The sequence below is a fragment of the Charadrius vociferus genome, unplaced genomic scaffold, assembly GCF_000708025.1.
Source record: "Charadrius vociferus isolate BGI_N301 unplaced genomic scaffold, ASM70802v2 scaffold181, whole genome shotgun sequence".
In the NCBI taxonomy this organism is placed as follows: domain Eukaryota; kingdom Metazoa; phylum Chordata; class Aves; order Charadriiformes; family Charadriidae; genus Charadrius; species Charadrius vociferus.
Window position 1 is genome coordinate 288,667 of NW_009646937.1, and position 18,782 is coordinate 307,448.

Consider the following 18,782-nt stretch of genomic DNA (forward strand, 5'->3'; position numbering starts at 1 on the left):
CAGCCTATTCCAATGTTTGACAACCCTTTTCAGTGAAGAAGTTTTTCCTAGTATCAAAACTAAACCTAGCCTGGATTATCTTGAGGCCATTTCCTCTGGTCCTATCACTTGTTACTTGGGAGAAGAGACCAATCTTTACCTTGCTGCAACCTCCTTTCAGGTAATTGTGGAGTGCAGTAAGGTCTCTCCTCAGCCTCCTGTTCTCCAGGCTAAACAATCTCAGTTCCCTCAGCTGCTCCTTATAAGACTTGCACTCTAGACCCTTCACCAGCTTCATTGCCCTTCTTTGGACACCCTCCAGCACCTCAGTGCCCAATGCGCACTCATGCCCAACTTGGTGTCATCTGCAAACTTACCGAGGGTGCACTCGATCCCCTCGTCCAGATCATTGGTAAAGATATTAAACAGAACTGGCCTCAGTACTGAGCCCTGGGGAACACCACTTGTGACTGACTACCAACTGGATTTGACTCCATTCACCACAACTCTTGGGGCCCAGCCCACCAGCCAGTTTTTTCCCAGTGAAGAGTACACCCATCCAAGCCATGAGCACCCAGTTTCTCCAGGAGAATGCAGTGTTGAAGGCTTTACTAAAGCCCAGGTAAACAATATCCACAGCCTTTTCCTCATCCATTAAGCAGGTCATCTTGTCATAGAAAGAGATCGAGTTAGTCAAGCAGGACCTGCCTTTCACAAACCCATGCTGACTGGGCTTGATCCTGATCACCTAGTTGTCCTGTATATGCTGTGTGATGGCGTTCAAGATGATCTGCTCCATAACTATCAACAGCACCAAGGTCAGACTGACAGGGCTGTAATTCCTGGGATCCTCCTGCCTGCCCTTCCTGTGGATGGGCGTCACATTTGCTAACCTCCAGTCAACTGGGACCTCCCTGGTTAGCCAGGACTGCTGATAAATGATGGAAATTGGTTTGGTGAGCACGTCCACCAGCTCCCTTGGTAGCCTTTGGTGGATCTTATCTGGCTCTATAGATTTTTGTGTGTCTAAGTTGTGTAGCAGGTCACTCACCATTTCCCCATGGATTATGGGGGCTGTCTCTGTCTACCAGCTCAGCTGGCTGAGTAGCCCAAGAACAACTGCACTTACTATTAAAGACTGAGGCAAAGAAGTCATTAAGTATCTCAGCCTTTTCCTCATCCTGGGTGACTATGTTTCCCCCGCATCCAATAAAGCATGGAGATTCTGCTTAGCCCTCCTTTTGTTGTTAATGTATTTATGGAATTTATCATTGTATTCACTTCTGATTAAGTTGTGTTGTTAGCAACTATTCTTGGCAACAAGTAAACTTTAATTTATTTTTTTTTAAAGTTCACAGGGATGAGAGGCAGACGTATTTACTTTTTTTTGTTATCTGTCATTGCATGGTTAAAAATAAATTGCTTGCACTCTCTAATCAAGACTAGGATGCTGACTTAGAACCATTTTCTTGACATACGTGCTAATGCAAGAAAATGGGATATTCTATTGAATGTCTTAAAGCTGTTCATCTACATCACTAACCTCGCAACAAAAATAGTTCTATTATAAAAGCAGCCTGAGTGTTACAACACTGCACTAATATGTGTGTTCTTTCTTTCCTTGCATGCGTTACAGAAACAAGATATACTTAATCAAGTAAGTAATCTTAATTTGATTTGTTTTTCCTTTTCTTATGCATAGGGGCAGTATCTTTTATTTTGTAGGCTTCCATTGAGATGACACATTAATAAATACTGCACATGGCTATTCTGTCAGATAATAGACAAATATTTAAATCTGAGAGCAAAGTGCGTTCTTTTTCTCCTGGCAGACTTTTCCACTAGGTGAATTTCATTTTTGTCATTCACAGTAAATAATTTTGCTAACATTAATTGAGAGGAATATGAAAAATAAGTTAAGAGCAAGTAATTAACTTGTTCCATACTTGTCACAGAAATTTGTGCTTACTAGTGAGATCTCATAATGGTTTGTATTATTCTGCAATGACAATGACACATCACATAAAAATTATTAAATACTGTCTATAACCATATAATACCATTTATATACAGCAGGCTTAAAATTGCAGATTTTTTAATTTGAATAAGGCTTATAGTGTGCTTTAAGCGATTGTGACTTTACAGTAATTGCAAGAGGAAATGGTTAAAGAGCTGATCATCAACCCAAGGCTCTACTCCTGAGAAGCTTCAGTAGCCTAAAAGCAGGTATAAAAATGCAATGAAAAAAAAAAAAAAAGCTAGGGAAGAAAGACTAATCAAATGAACTATTTTTTTTTAAATGACCTAGTTATTCTTCCTTTGTAGCACAGAGGAGTTAAAAAGCCCCTGCTCTGCTGTTCTGGGAAGAGACAGCCGGAACATGAGAACAATGAAAAAGTCAAGAGACTGAAAGGATTAATTTTGTAGGAACCCCTCACTTTCTGGGGTCAAAGGCCAGTTGAGCTTTTGGAGGTGTGTTACTGAGAGCAGTACTCCCTGTTAACAATAGAGCTCATTTTTCTTCAGATGATCAACATCACTTTTTTACTAAGCTAACAGAGTGACTGCAATGGGTCCTGAAGGAAAAGGTGTTCAGGTTAGAGCAGTGGGTCTAGGACCAGTCTGGAGGCTAATCTCATTAGTATTTTTGCTAATAACCTTGCCAAAAGTAGTAAATGAATACTAATAGAATCAACTCACTAAACCAAGTTTGGGAATTGTTGCTAAAATGGAGAAAAATATGAATATTTTACTGGAAAAGCTTGATGACGTTAGACTGTAGTAAATGGAAATGGAGTGAAATGCACCAGTATAGAGTACAGTGTGGTGTACCCTGGGACTAGTGGCATGGTTAGATAAATTGCTGTGTGTGGTAGTTGATTACAAGATGATTGCAAAGCATCATTGTGGTTTGGTTGTGAAGCAGAGAAATATATTGCTGGATCATTGTAATGCTATTACTGTGGCCATGGTGGTCTGAGAACAAGATAAGACTTGTAAGAAAAGTAGTTCTTAGGCCCATTGACATGAGTGAAAAACTAGTTAAAATTTCAAGCACACAGAACTATGGATTGAAAGAATTATTTTTTATAGTTTCCCTCGGCTGCATTCTTTGATCTGGCAGAAGATACTAATTTACTGTAAAAGTTATAATATTATTACAATGTATAAAGTGAAGTATTTCTACTACAGATATGAAGATTTAATTTTGTATAAAAAGGTACTGCAGAAACCACATCTTTCTGCTGTTGATCAAATGATGGGACAAAGTGAACTCAAATTTGGACTAATTTACAGAAGGATTAGTAGGATGTGGAGAATTATAACGTATCTATTATGTAGAAGCCTGTCCCTGAGGACTAAGAAAGGATATTGTATCTTTCTAGCTACAAAAGAGAAGAATTTAGCAACTTGTGAGTATCACCAGCAGAAAACTCTACCCTTTAGACACTGGGTGCTCAGTGTTTTTCTGCGTCTCAGAGCAGAATTTCTAGGGAAACAGCTTCCTGGATACCTAGAGAGTTGGGAAGCCTGCCAGGCAGAGACACTGGCAGTATGGCTGTGAGTCTGCTTTCTGTGGAAAGCGTTGAGGGCGCTGAGGTGTAAAGTGTTTCAGATAGTCAATTTCTGCTGCAAAACTGTTCAGTTTTGGACATGTTTTATGCTCTTTAGTGGTCCCTCTGTCTCCTTTCCTCCGTCTGTGCTTACATCTCTCCCTTCTTGATATCTTCCTTCCCTTTTGATACTTTCCCTCTCTACCTTAAGATCCTGTTCTTATCCTTTTTTCTCTACTTTTGTGCATTGCACAGTACCTTATGTTTAAGCTTCATGAGCCTCCTACTGCTTTCATTTACACGTTACCTGTTTGATTTTCATAGTTTGTTAAATGGCTAACTCAAGGACTATTTTCCGCTTCTGATGTGCACTAGGTACTGTTTCAAAGTATTTTAAAAGAAAGAGTTTATTTTGTGGTTTATTAGGGTACCAACATCAGTATTTAGACAGAAGTTGATAGAGAATTTTAAGCTGTCTTGATATTCTGGCCAGAGGGACCATTCTATTTCAAAGAATATGCAGCTTAAAGCTACAGCATCTTTAAAGAAAAACAAACAAACAAAAAGTGGATGGTCACACTGATGTCTTTTATTTTTAACATATTTTGTTTGAAGAGTGACAGACTACTCTGACAGCATTTCAGCTTCTCTAACAGCATGAAAACAGTGTAAGTATGGTACCAATTATGGTACTGAGTTACAAAGTATGAAAAATGCTATTCTTGTATTTTTGTATTAATTTGAAATATTAGCTAAGTTGCTCTTTTCTTAAAATGAAATAAACACTGAATTAAACTCATTTAGGAAGGGTACATTTAGTGTATTTCTTGAGTTTTGTGTTGCCATTAATGAATATTTAAATTGATGTATTTCAACTCAAGTGTACATGCAATGGTGCAATGTTTATGCAAAATTATGAGTTACAACTTTTTTCTACTAGTCATTGGTGATAGATTTCATAACATTTAAGTACTGAGATGCACTTAATGTCAATGGAAAAAGTATCCTTCTGTGTTGTTAAATGATTGTAATTTTAATCGTATTGCCCTGTGCCTTCATTTGATCACTACATATCTGAATTAATGCTGCAAAAGAAATAGCAGGGGAGAGGTATTTGGCTAATGCAAAACACACAAAAAAAAAAAAGACATTTTCTTAAGAGAACAGCATTTAATGTTGAAATTCTGTTTCATTTGTAGCAGTGAGAATTCTGAAGCCATCAAATGAGTGCTGTGTTGGTGCTACACTGTTTTTTGGTTTGCATCCTATTTGTAACAGTTGGGTAATAAAGGACTATGTGGTCCTTGTAAACAGTTGTACAGGTGTTTGTGTTACTTGCTCAGACACAGGGCAGCTCTATTTTATTTACGTACAAAGGATATTGTCTAGAAATTGCAGGCAATGACGAGGCTCTAGAACAGCCTAATCGTCATTAGTTTCTGGTTTATATCTCTAAACACATTTAACTTACCCTAGGTTTACTCAGGCTGAATTAGGTTAAAGTGCTTTGCCTAGAGTATTTAATTATGACTGGTTTTTATTTTCTTTTTTGGTTTGCGTTCTGAAGAACAAAATATTGTGGTTTGGTTTTATGATGCTGGCTGCAGTTACAATTGATTCACCTGCATGGTGGCATCTAGATACTGTTTATGAAACTGCATGGAGAAACAAAATGTAGAAAAAATACTTTTAATCATAATTTGTTGCAAGAATTAGTCAACAAATGGAAATGGCTTGAAGTCCTCTTGTGTAATATAGGTACCATTACTAGCATTGGCCTGTAAGCATATATAATTGAGCAGGTGACACTGCTCATATCTTTTTATCACTTTCCAAGCTATATTTTTAAATTCTGGTGAGGACAAACTCAAACTTAGTTCAATTGGCACAGCTCCACTTTCCTAAAGACTGTAAATTTACTCAGTGCAAAGTGGATGTAAATCGTTGCCAAGTGGAACAGCACATTTTAAACCTTCTTCTATTGATGTAAGTGACTATTCCAAGTGAAAGACCCAGTTAGTTGGGATCAGATTGTGTTAAATCTCAGCAGAGTTCATTCATGAATTGAAACACTTATAAAAGTTTGTTCATTTGTAGGCTTCAAAGCTTTTAAGGGAGTGAGGGGAAGAACAGTGAGTGTTCACATCGCATCTTCACATATTTTTCTTACTAAAAGTGCTGTAGCAAATATTTTTAATAAATGTAGCTGAAATAACCTCCACAAATTTTGCAATGGAGCGAGAAGTACATTATAGTTAAAATATGTGAGAATGCTACTGATACAGAATGTGTATAAAAAAATAATTCTTAATTGTAGCCACATTATGAAAATGATAATTCAGCCACGTTTGTCTGTAAGTAGTTTTTTGCACAATCTTCACAAGTAGATAAATTTTTTGATTCAACTAGAACTTTTTGTCATAACTGACTTTTTCAGGGATTCTTTCATTTTGCTATTTTATTTGGTTTTAGTCTGAAGCATGCCACCTACCCCATTTTTCCTAACTTCTGTAGTAATTGTACTTTTCAGATGACCAATTCTGCTGGGACAGGATGCAAGCTATCTGCTCTTCACTTTGTTTAGTATGTTATGATTTCTGGATATTTCTTCTAACATTCTTTATTGGTAATGCTTGTAAAATAAACCCTGAGTGATTAATCTGCTACAAGATTCTTCGAAAAGTATGTGCCTTAGCACTCTTTCTTCTTAAAAGAAACCCCACCTTTGTATAGTAATTATGGCACATTTAGTAAATTTACATATTAAATATAGGTATTTATGTGTGTAGTACTTATGGATATACAAACTTACACACATACATAATCATGTACTAAAGAAAACCTGCTGGTAGTAAAGTGTTATTTCTTCTTATCCAGATATGAGACTGGGATGAGACTGCAGTGGTTGGTGAATACGTTCCAGATTTATTTTAAGAATTAGCATAAATTTATTTTAATAACATGAGTATGGAGTACAAGGTTATGCTTAAAAATCTAGTCATTGCATAAAAATTGAGTGTTCCCATTTCTATTTTGGGTGTTTTGTTGAATTTACTTCTTTGAAGATACATGCTAGCTGAGGGAAAATTTTGGCAGTTACATATGTCTGTAGGATTGATAATATACAAATATTATTTGGCTGTATTGGGTATTTGGTAGGAGGAACCTGTGAAAGCATATTTGTTTTTTTTAAAAATTTTTTTTTCTGTAAACTTTCACCTCAGTAGATGAGAATTTGGCTGCTGCTTTATCTAAGAAATAATTTTATTTGGTTACTTGAACTTTCAAACTGAATTAAAAAAATTTAAAAAAAATATTAAATCAAATGGTTGGATCAGAAAATGCGAAGGACTTTCAATTTAAAGCAAACTTTACCCTGGTGCACAAAGGCAATCTCTATGAGGAATTCCAAATTTAATTTTAATTTCTGCCATCTGAATGTTAGAAATACATTTTAAACACCAAAAACTTATGCATTCTCCTGTAATTCATATTTTCTAGTTTATTAACCCTCTCCATATGGTCTCTGCTTTTTTTTTTTCCACATATTTTGGGAAAAGTCAGATTTTGAAACATTGTCAGAATCAATGAAGTCTTCCAAACTTGGACTATTACTGGGGATGCTTTCACTTTTCACAGCTAATCATGTAATAGTCACTAAGGGACTAGCATTAATGTGCGTGATTGTTGTCATAGCATCATGTGTGAATCCAGGCCCTGCAACATCTACTTCTTCTTCAAGAGCTCATTTTTCAGATATTGGGTCAATATAAATTGTTAAAAAAGAAATAATCAGTTAAGGGGACCTACCCACAAACAAAAATAACCCAGAGCTATTACTGTCAATAGATTAAAGCTGATTATACTCTACATTTTTGACAACATTAGCAGATCAGGCAATGTAGTTTAAAAAAATAACCCAAAACTATTTAATTGAAAATTACATTTCAACATAATTTTCTTTACATTATCTCTGAAATATTCTCTTTGATAAGTGAAAACCATTGTTGTCCCAAATCTGGGTTCTTTACCTGGTGTGCAAGCCAATAACACGCAGAGCAGTGGCATTTCCAGGTTTATTCCATTCATGCACAGAAATTGTGTGCTCATTCCAAAACGGGAGCACACCTTAGGTTCAGCATATTTGGTTATACATATTCAAACAATTAATACATATTCATTGTTATTCTTTTTAATGATTGGTCAAGATTTCTTTGCTTCCCATATAAATTAGTACGCAGACTCTATCTTCTTCTTCCATTGTTCTCTTTTGAGTAGGTGATATCATTTGGGTAGGTGGTCAATGAGATGGTGGTCGTGATCTCCCCCTGCTGGAATTACCTTTTGCCTACTTCTCCTCTGATCTTAGGAGTTCCAAGTAGTTTTCTTGGTTTGCTGGCCAGGCCTACAGTTCATCACTCTCTTGACAGGAATACCCTGCTTATCAACAATACTACATTGTCTGGTTGTTAGTTCCTTAATTGAATCGTAGATAAATCATGAATCGTAGATAAATAATTAAATAGGGTTGGGGCAGTATAGAGGACTTGAGCAGCAGCAGGTTTCCTTGATTGCTTCAATTACATTTTACATTCCATTTTACTAGTTCATGTCAATTTTACTACAAAACCATATTTCATGGAAGTCTGCTGGAATGAACAATTTCTCTTCCTCCCCGCCCCTTCTGTTTTTCAGGATGATGAAAACAGTGGCTTATGTTGAAATATTTTGTACAAATTCAAAAGAAGAAAAAGACCAAAGAGACTGTGGTGTTTTAAAAGAATTTATGGGTGGAGATTAATTCCAAACACTAGATCGTGTCTTGTTCCCATTTATGTGTGGGGAGGAATAAAAAGAAGTTATTATTCTATCCCTCCCTGCTCTGAACCATCCACAATGGCAACTCTTTTGTCAGGAGACTATTAATAAGTTGGTTTTTTGCGTCTTGTGAGGAGAAAGAAAGTGGAGTGATGCAGCTTCTCCTTCGTCCTTCTGTGTGTTGTCCAGCAGAACTGGTTGTTGCATTTACACCAGCTAGGAAAATATAGGAGGCAGTTGAACCACTTCTATTGCATTTGGTGTTAGGGTAGATCTTGAGTCAAAAGCTGTCAATTTTTTCTGACTGAATTATTTGTTTTCTTCAAATGTCTTAATATGGTGGGAGTTAAAATATTACATAGCATAGTTAAAACCTCTGAATAATTTCCTTTATGATACAATAAAGGATGCAAGATTTCCTTTACTTGTATATATCCTGTTTTTCACTGAGAAACCATATTTTATGTGTGTTCTCAGTATCAGGATATACAGAGTTGTGTTGTCTGTACCATGTAGAGTTCTGTGTATGTTGACACAGAACGAACACATAAATGCATAAATCTTCACAATATACACACTTGGGTTTTTCTTGATCTTACGTTTCTGTGTACCATCAGTAAAGCAGAAGAGCAAATGATAAAATTGCATAGGTTGACTGTAGTAGGAGAAAGGAAAAAGGTCAAATACAATATAATATTTCCTTTTTTTCCACTAGTTCCCCGCTTCTCCCGCCTGCCCCATGTGTCCGTTCTGCTCTGTGAGATAGAGGAACAAGGGATGAGTTCCCACAGCTGGCTTGCCTTACCTATAATCACATTCATAGTTAGGGATATTGCAGCCTGAAATGCAGAATTTAAGGAATATTAACTTCTGCTTACCACAGGGGTGGGTGAAGCTTAATTGGTGTGGGGGATCCAATAGCTGTATGAATGCTTCATATCTTGTAAGCAGTAAGAGGCCAGTGAAAAATTACTGACAGCGTGTCAAATTGTTGGCCTACTGTGTGTTCTTGCTTATGATTCCTATGGGTCTCATGCGTATGATTCCTCAGCTCCCTCCAATGTAGATTTTCACGACAAAACAGATAAATTGTGGTTTCTTTTCCTGCAGAGACACTGGAATTCATAGCGGTGATCCTATGCTTTCAGTTAGCCACGATAGATCCTTTCAGGCAGATTTCACAACTTGCTAACCTGGCAATGCAAATGGAGTTCATCGTCTTTCTCTCTGGCATACAAGCCATTAGAAGCCATTCCGCTGTCTGGACGGAATCAGGTATTTTAAGGCAGCTCCATAACCTGCTGCAGCCATAATCAGAAGATCAAAGACCTGAGCAGGCCCTGTGTTTCTAGTTGAGTATTGGTCTGTATATGTCTGATACAAAATTGGAAGATGCCTGAAATTTTCTGTTATTTACCAAGGATAGTCATAGCTGCTACTTGGAAACCAGTCCTTCAATTTCTGGTTTTCCTGAGATTTAAAGACTCAGCCTTTATGAACTAGCACTAAATTAGTGTAATGTACTTATCAGTAAGTGCTTGAAAAGAAACAGAACTCTTATCATAGTAATTGAAGAATTTTTTTAGGCATATTAAGCATAGACTTACCTCTGTTTCTTTTTCCTTGGAGTCCCATATATTCTGGGAATCTGGGATTCAAAAGAAAATGAAGAGTGGGAAGTAAGAGCTCTGCTTTATGCCACTGGTGTAGAGTAAAACCTTCTTACGTATCTATGAGATACACGGAGTGACTGCAAAGAAATGTGCGTATGGTCATGATAGCACTATGGAAAGTAGTGGTTGCTTTATTGTCAATTCTGTAGTATTCTGTGCAGTAACAGGAGCTTAAAATTCTGGACAACTTTAACTGTGAATAAAATGAAATTTTTAATACCTATAAAAATCTGAAACTGATTTTAATATTTTTATTTCTTCAGAGTTGAGAATTCTTTAGTCAATGTAATCAGTGTCATCCTGGAAACTCTCCTGGAAAATGTAGTTTATTCTGAAAACTTTATTTATCTTGTCAGTTGCCAGGACTTTAATCTCTTGGTGATTTTAAACTTTTTGCAGTCATGATTCCTTAGTAACATTTTTTTCTAGTTCAATGACTGTCATTTGTTTGTATGTGTCTTTTTATGTGTACTTACTGTTCTGTCATAGGATTTCCTGTGCTATGTTGACTGGGATACACTAGTGATTGGATTCCTTAGGTGAAGAAGAAGAAAAGCCCAGGCTAAAGAATTTTCTACAGAATTGGCCTTTTAAATGTGTTGCGATAGAAAAATAGGAAGACACCTCAGAATGCTTGGTCAAAGCCATTAGTGAGTTTCCCTGGAGCTTTTAGCAGCTGGGGAAGAGGGAAATAACAATGTTCCATGGAGGGACTTCCTTTTAGATCTTACCTCAGTTCTTCCACTGAGTGCAGATTATTTCTTAGAACTCAGAAAAAACCCTCCTCTTGTCTTCTCCGTCACCATTTTCCTTAATAGTGTCTGGCAGCTGCTGCAAGTAGATTGCCTTTATATGTGGTTGAAGTCTCTCAAGAGTCCAAATCTGGGGTCTGTAGCTCATTTCCAGGCTTCTTCCCCACCCCGTACAGAATTACCCCGTGATGCCTCCTTGGCTGCTGCCAGTATGGAGGAAAAGAATTAAGGAGCAGAGATGCAGTGGAGACAGAGGTGCAAAAAAATTTGGAAGAAGGATTGTTACTGCTCTTTCCCCCTGTGCCTGCCTGGCTCCAGTCTGTGCAGAAATGGCATCATGTCTCTTCAGATTTTTAGTTTAGACAAAATAGGTGCTATATGGTATTACCTTTTGCAGCTGCCACTTTGTGTATCCATATAGCTAGTGATGGTTTAGTTTTATATTCTTATATTTTACAATATTTATATTACAATATTTACAAGACATTGTAACTGAGTTCCTTGAGTTTTTATTAACTTATTCCAAGAATATTATTGTGAGACTAATTCTTGGTGTGATTATTTGTTTTATCCTGGTTCTTAAAGGGCTGTTTGAGGGGAAGAATTTTCTTCAAAGCAATGGGCGTTGGCAGAGCAATTCCTAATTGTGTTTGTAGCTTACTTGTAAAGTGAAGGATGCCGTAAGCTTCAGAAAAATTTCCACCACAACACATTGGTTGGGTATGGGTTCTTTAATAAAATGAATTTGTATGAAACTGAAGATCTGGACAAATCTGTTTATATTTGCTTAGTAAGACATCACAACAGGAACGTTCTCATAGTACCTGGAAGTAAGACAGATTAGTCTGTCTTACTTCACTGTTATAAAAACCACTTCTGCTATTCTTAAACATAACAAAGTAGTAATGAGTTGTTTGTACTGATGGAACTTTTTGTTGGTAACCTGTTCATGGCATTGACATTAAAGAAAAAACTGTAGTCTTTTGAGCTAATGCATATTTGCCAAAAAGGAATTGTAAAATATATGCGGCATGTGAGATGACATGTTGTAGTTCCAGAGGCACCGAATGATCTCTCTGAACAATCTGTAATTGCTGTTTGCTGCTTCGTTTAATAAATAATATTTTATATAATAGTATGTATACATGAATATTTATTTATATGTATGCAATACTTAAATTTCTTCTGTATCTTATAGCATAAGCTTAGATCCAAAATGGGTTATTCTCATTCTGAGTGAAGTTAGCACCCAACTCTGGTATGGCGATTTAACAAAGAAAAGAAATTAAAAAAGTTCGCTCAGCCATTTTCTATAAAATTTACCTAAGCACTTTAAATTCCATGAGTCCAGAAGTGCTACCTTAACAGCTGAAACATTTTGGTATCTGTTTTGATACATGTCCCTGACCGGCATGATCTTTTAAACATGTTCAGATCACCTCCTCATTCAAGGGACTATTTCAGTAATTTGTTCAGTAACATTCAGTTACAAGTAAATATTTAATCTTTTTTTTTTTTGGCGTAGACATACAGAAACATCTTTTTACCTCAGGGAATCTTCAGCTCTTTTCTGATATTTGGATACTCTTTTGAAAAAGAGATACAAGTTTGAATTTCCCAAAGCAAACAAGGGACTTCAGCCAAGGTAGCCCCCACTGGGGAGGTGTCTTTACCAGGAGATTTATTCTTTTTTTCCAAAAGGTGGGAAAATCTGTCACAATTTCTGTGCTTTCAAAAGGAAATGGTAGTCTCTATTGCACTTGGTGCACAGTCTCTCTTTTTTAGATGGGGTTTCTTTTTTGTGAACATGTATGGTGAGACCTGATAACACAGATTTATATACCCTAATTTTATTAGGTGTGAGGCAAATGATGAAATCTTCAATCCAGTGAAGACCATAATATTTTGTTCATGTTCAGAAACAAGTCTGTGGACACCTTAGGAAGCTAAAGTAAAAAATCTAAGTATATGTGCTTTATGGATTAACAGCACTTGAGAGAGTCCTTCAAGATCCCAGTATGATTATGGGCATCAATATAATACCGATGTCCAGCTTTAGGCATCTTTGTTCCTTTTTTGAACTGACCCATATTGTTCTCATTAGACAGTAATTAGCTGCTTGGTTTTACAGTTATGAAATCGAATCAGAGGTTTTTTAGTTTGCACAACATTGTGAAGTAAAAGTCATGCCTTGTCACAGCGTATTAATGAATGGGCACAGTTAATAAAGGCATGAGAGACACCTTAGAATGCCTTTCTCTAAATCTGTTGTGTTACATAGTTGGATGCAGTGGGGTAAATCCAGACCCTTCTTTTTGTAGTCATTCAGTGATTTAGAACTATTATAAACTTTGGTCTGTTTCTTCTTTTTCAGTTTATTTTATGGATCTCTTTGGGGGAGCTTACTGGAAAACAATACTTATGGATTAAGTTCTTGTTGGCAGTTCAATGCTGAGACTAATTCTGAAATTTTGTGGATGGTCAATTAAATGTTATGGATTTTTCCCTGACAACTTATGATGTTAAAAAAAAATGCATATTTTTAATTTTCCTCTGCAGTGAGTCCACTTTCATGTTTGCTTTCAGAAAAACTAAAAAATGTTTAATGGTTGACACATTTTATTTGTTAAAAAGAATTTAAAAGTTAAAACTGCAGTTTTGCTTCTGCCTTCTGTTCTTTCTCCTTTCCTTTTCTCCAGGGTGGCTATATACCATTTTTTTAATTTCAGGTAACTGGAAACATTGATAAAATCAATAAATGGGAAATTATAATAAGAAGAACTGCTTTTAAAAATAGTACTAAAATTATTTTTATATGGATTTTATGGTATAAATTAGCTAAAACACGATGGTGTTTTTAAATGTGTACTTCTCTGGGCTTATATCAACATTTTTCATTACTAAATGAAGTTTTATTAGCCAATAATATAGAAGATTATGAAGGTTTATAATGTCTTATTTTGTCAAGTTTATTTTTGTAACACATAAGAAAAGGAGCTCCAGTAAACTTGGTGAATCAGTTGTTTAACAACTGGAGGACAAGAGGAATCCAGTCACATATGATTAATATAAGAACACTTAACCTTTCTGCGACCTACAGGCAAGGCTTTTGGTACCTTTTTTATATGAATCAAAGCTAAAACAGCACAGATTTTTATTCTTTTCCCCTGCCCCTCTTCAGAAGATTTAGGCCAAATGATTTGAAAGTTCTTTCATGTTCCTCTGAATCACTATTGACTGCTTCCACTATGTCCTTATATATCTCCCTATTGAAAATTTTCCCTGAGATCCCTGCACTTGTGATCATAATCTCCCTATGACTTCATAATCTCTTGTGAAATGGACTGAATTAATTCATATGCCAGGTTAATTGTAGTCAGTCTGATACATCCTCTCACACTCTCATCCCCTCACTTGGGAAACATCATGGAAAATGCCTTCTGAAATGCTAAATCCTTCTTTCTCAGGTTCATTTGAATTCAAGGGGAGCCTCTGGAAGCCAAGCAACTGTTGAAAATTAAGCAATTAGCCTGCATGCTTAAGAAAACAACATCGACCATTATGGCTTATATATTATTCTGATATTATTGATCTGAACTGTTTAATTAATGCTTGTGAATTCATTAACAGAAATAAATTATTTTCAAACCATACCAAAATGTATTGAACTTTTTATCTGAGAAATTCTGGTATGACAGTGAGATTTAAAAGGAAGATATTTTGGTTTACATAGCAGACGGAGCATGATCCATGTTAATGTGGAAAATTAATGTCCTCTGCTTTCTTTTTTTTGTCTTTTTGGTTACCGAAATGTTGTGTGTTTCACTTGAAAAGTAGCTGGGGCTAGGGGGAAATGTTAGTAATTAGAGGAAGGGTAGTTACTTACTGAAGCATTTTTGGTATTTTAGAAGGGTAAAGTTCCATGAGGAAAAAAGAAAAATACTGTATAATTGCAGAAATGCTCATAATACTGTGTGTTGTTCTCTCTTCTGTGAAAGTTATTTTAAATTAGGCTGAGCAAATGTTTTACATCTTTAAGTGTTCTGTTCTAAATGAACCATACTCAATACTAAAACCTCTACTTGGTGATAATACTCATAAGTCTTTTATAGTGGTCCTCACAGTATTTCTTTCAAGAAATTATTCAATTTTTCTGCAGTTACGTGATGGCTTATGTATATTACAATGAGAAAGAGATGACAAAGCACGGAAAGTAATTTGAAGTGAGTCTTTTTTTGAAAGCTCACCCCTTTTTCATTGGAAAGCTAGATGAATAATCTAAACTATGCCTAGGTAGGCTGTAGTCTAGCTCAGTTCTGTTATTTACTGTATATACATTTACAAAAACAAATTTCCAGAAACGACTGCATTACTTTAGAGCTCAGTTCTAATAGGATAATCTACACCTAGGTCTAGAAAATGTTTTTCAGCTATGGGATAAGTATGTTAGGTCCTCTAGAAAATGTTTTTCAGCTATGGGATTATTAGAATCATGTATTTTGTGGGGTTTTTTTTCATATAAGTAAGAATCTAATCACAAAGCTTTATGTATGGATATCCTTTAGAGGCAGGACTGTTGTTGCACATTCTTTTGATACAGCATGTGGTTTTGCATCTGCATTTTGGGCTATTATAAACATTTCCAATCCATATTCAAGTCACTTACCAGCTCCTAACTAACTTTCAGCATCATTTAGAAGCTTCTGGATGTGCAACATCTGAACTCGGGTTATATGAATGTTGCTTCTTCCCTTGGGGAATAGAGCTCACAGAGGACGTTAAAGCAGAAGATAAAGCACTTCCAGCTGAAGAAATCTGACTGTAGAACAACCTTATAGAACAAGCACCCACTTTCTTTTTTCCTTTGCTGAGCACCCTAATCAATGGCAGTCAGGGTTTCAAGTACAGTAAATGGACATGGCAGCCAATTCATGTGTTATTTTGATATCTGTTGTCTCTCCTGGCCAGAAAATATAGGGCAGTTTGGAACACTTGCTTTGGAGGACACTGTGGTAGATGATAGTCTGACAAATATTTAAAAATATTTAAAATAATTTAAAATAATAATATTTAAAAGAAAAATATTTAAAAGTTTGAACATCTTTGAGAAAAAGAGTCTTCAGGAAGAAGGACACATGTAATTTTAACCTTATTTATTAATCCAAATCTCTACCCAGACATAATTATGAGCCCATAAATGGGAAAAATGTAGCAATAGGGATTTAGTTATTGCTGGCAGCTTGGTGGACCAATGTCTCTCAGGCAGCAGTTTAAAAACCTAAGCTCTAAACTCAGGGAATATTTTTAGCAGTATATACATAAAATCCACAGACAAGGTAAACAAAGAAAAGCTTTATGTAATACAGAGATATTTTACATGTTCATTCATAAACCTTAACTTAAATGGGATTATAATTTGTTTTCCTGTTTTCCTTTTTCACTTGGTTATTCCTCTTGTATGTAGTTTAGTGAAATAGCTAAGACACGTTGCATTAACGAACAATCTAACAAAGCAATTTCACATTGTTAAAGACAGTTGATTTAGTGATTAATGTATTTGTTATGCTTGCAGATAAAAAATACATTTGTATAGTGTAAAGTAATGACCGATTTACTTGGATGCTGATACTAATCCTTTTGCCATTGTGGTTTCATAGTTTATAAACAGTGAATTAGATGTCGGTGACTTAAATAGTGAGAAAAAACATAACGGTTGTAGCATGGGTGAAACTGTATGATTTGCCAAAGCTGAGTGACTGAAACCCTGTAATGAGATAAAGATAGTGAGTCCATGTCCAAGTTGATTATTTCCATTTTACACCCAGTTTGAGCCTTGTGGAGGCAATTTTTTTTCAGTCTGATATTTTGGTGTTCAGTAGGTAAGTGTTTTATTGGTTTCACTGACCTTCTTTCTCAAATGAGGTGTTCTGGATTAGAAGCTCAGCGTAGATACCCTCTTGCCAAGTTTGCATTCCTAATAATAACGATTTGTACAAGATCAGTCAAATTTTGCAATCTGTGACTTTGGTCCCTTGTGAGGACAGTGATACGCATTTAAAACTTTACCCTGAGGCAGCTGGGTCTTGACCTTAATGGGAAACACCTTATTTCATGTGGACATAAAATTTCTACATCTCCTAAATATTTAAAAAAAAAAAAAAAAAAAAAAAAAAGCCAGGAATAAAGAAATCCCAGCTCTGAAGTGTTGAAATGATATTAAAGTCATTGTAAAAATTATTTATACTGTGACTCACATTCCAAAGTCACTGAGGCACTTTGAAAATTTAGTTTCAATTTTCTTTTTCCGGCATGGTTTCAAGCTGATTTCTTTCTAGTCTTTTCCTTCCTAGTGCTGCATTCACTGTGCTGAACTAAAGGAGTTGCACTAGCATTTTTTATGGAGAAATGGAGTCTTCCTGAGGTGTGGGGAAATATCTCCAATTCACTTTTGTGATATAATGTGGCTTTATCCCTTAATTATTTAATGGTGAAAAGTTGCTGTCCTGTTTGATCTAGAAACAAAGACAGTAACCCTCTGTTTTTCAGATTAATGACTGATAAACTGTTTTAAAATCACAATATGTAACAGAGTAGCATAATTGATAAGTATGCAGTTGTGTCATAGTTATTTTTGAGATAAACTGAAATTGTCTTAAGCTCTCTTGATATGTTTCAGGACAACTTTACCATTAATAGTTGTATATTAGCAGGATAAAATGGGATCATAATGCTTTACATTGCTGTGACCTCATTGCAGTCTACACGTTCCTCAAGGGGGGCAGCGGAGGAGGAGGTGCTGATCTCCTCTCTCTGGTGACCAGCGATAGGGTACGAGGAAATGGAATGAAGCTGCGTCAGGGAAGTTCAGATGGGACATTAGGAAAAGTTTCTTCACTGAGGGGGTGGCCAGTCACTGGAACAGGCTCCCCAGGGAAGGGTTCATGGCACCAAGCCTGTCAGAGTTCAAGGAGCATCTGGATGATGCTCTTAGTTGTATGGTTTATTTTTACGTAGGCCTGTGAGGATCAGGGAGTTGGACTCAATCCTTATGGTTCCCTTCCAACTTTAGATATTCTATGATTCATTTTATTGCTCAAAACAGACGATGCTGTCTTACCAGGAAAAATCATCAATGAAGTTTAATTGTTCAGCCAGCTCTTATCTTGCTGGCAAAAGCAAACCCAAATTAAACTAAATGGCAAATGTTTCAAATCAACAACTTTTTTTTCCCCTGTAAGTTATGTTGCGTGTCTCAGTTCTCTTATTTGACTGTTAGAACCTATTTAAGACAGAGTGGTTAGTTTCTCTTTGACAAATAACAACAAAACGTGTTGCCACCTAGGAAAAGACAGGAGGCCTTCAATTCTGTGAATTATGCATCCAAGACTCCCCTGCTTGTTGTCTGCCCAATTACGGGAAAAGCTAAGACTCGCTGTGTCCATCCCTGTGAGCTCCATAGGTGCCTTTGGTTGTGCTTTTGTATGTGCTGTTTAGCCGTTTTCTAATCAAGAAACTAGAGAGCATGGAACTAAGTTTCGGGATCCTGATACAAGTGATCTGAATTGACTCTGGGCTGTTGTAGCAATACTGTGAGTTTTCAAAGTAACACTCAATTCAATAATCAGTCACTTTCAAGAATGGGTATGCCAGGCTGTATCTTCAGATATCAATATTTTCAAAGACAGTCCAAAGTTTTTGTTAACAGAATATTATTTGATGGATTAGTATGCAAGTTTTTGCAAAATGAACAATTCAAAATACTTTTTTTCTCTTTCTCTTTTTTTTTTCACTCTAGACAATTGATTTAGAGGGGTTCAAGCTGTTCATGAAGACTTTTCTAGAGGCAGAGTTACCAGATGATTTTGTTGAGCATCTTTTTACATCATTTAGCAACAAAATCTCCCACTGCAGCCCGTTAATAAAAAACAAACCCCAGCACCTTTCTGGAGGTAAGTAATAAATAATAATAAATAGTAATATAATAGTAAAAAAAATAAATAGTAATA

At 36.0% G+C, this 18,782-nt stretch overlaps 1 protein-coding gene across 1 annotated transcript in view; it reads left to right on the plus strand.

The window, feature by feature from the left end:
• The window catches only part of DGKB (diacylglycerol kinase, beta 90kDa), a 333,219-nt gene that overhangs the window by 39,309 nt on the left and 275,128 nt on the right, over positions 1–18,782 (plus strand). Inside the window, exon 4 of the mRNA XM_009894935.1 lies at positions 18,572–18,725. Coding sequence (XP_009893237.1) covers positions 18,572–18,725 — 154 coding nt within the window. The remainder of the gene's footprint in view (positions 1–18,571; positions 18,726–18,782) is intronic.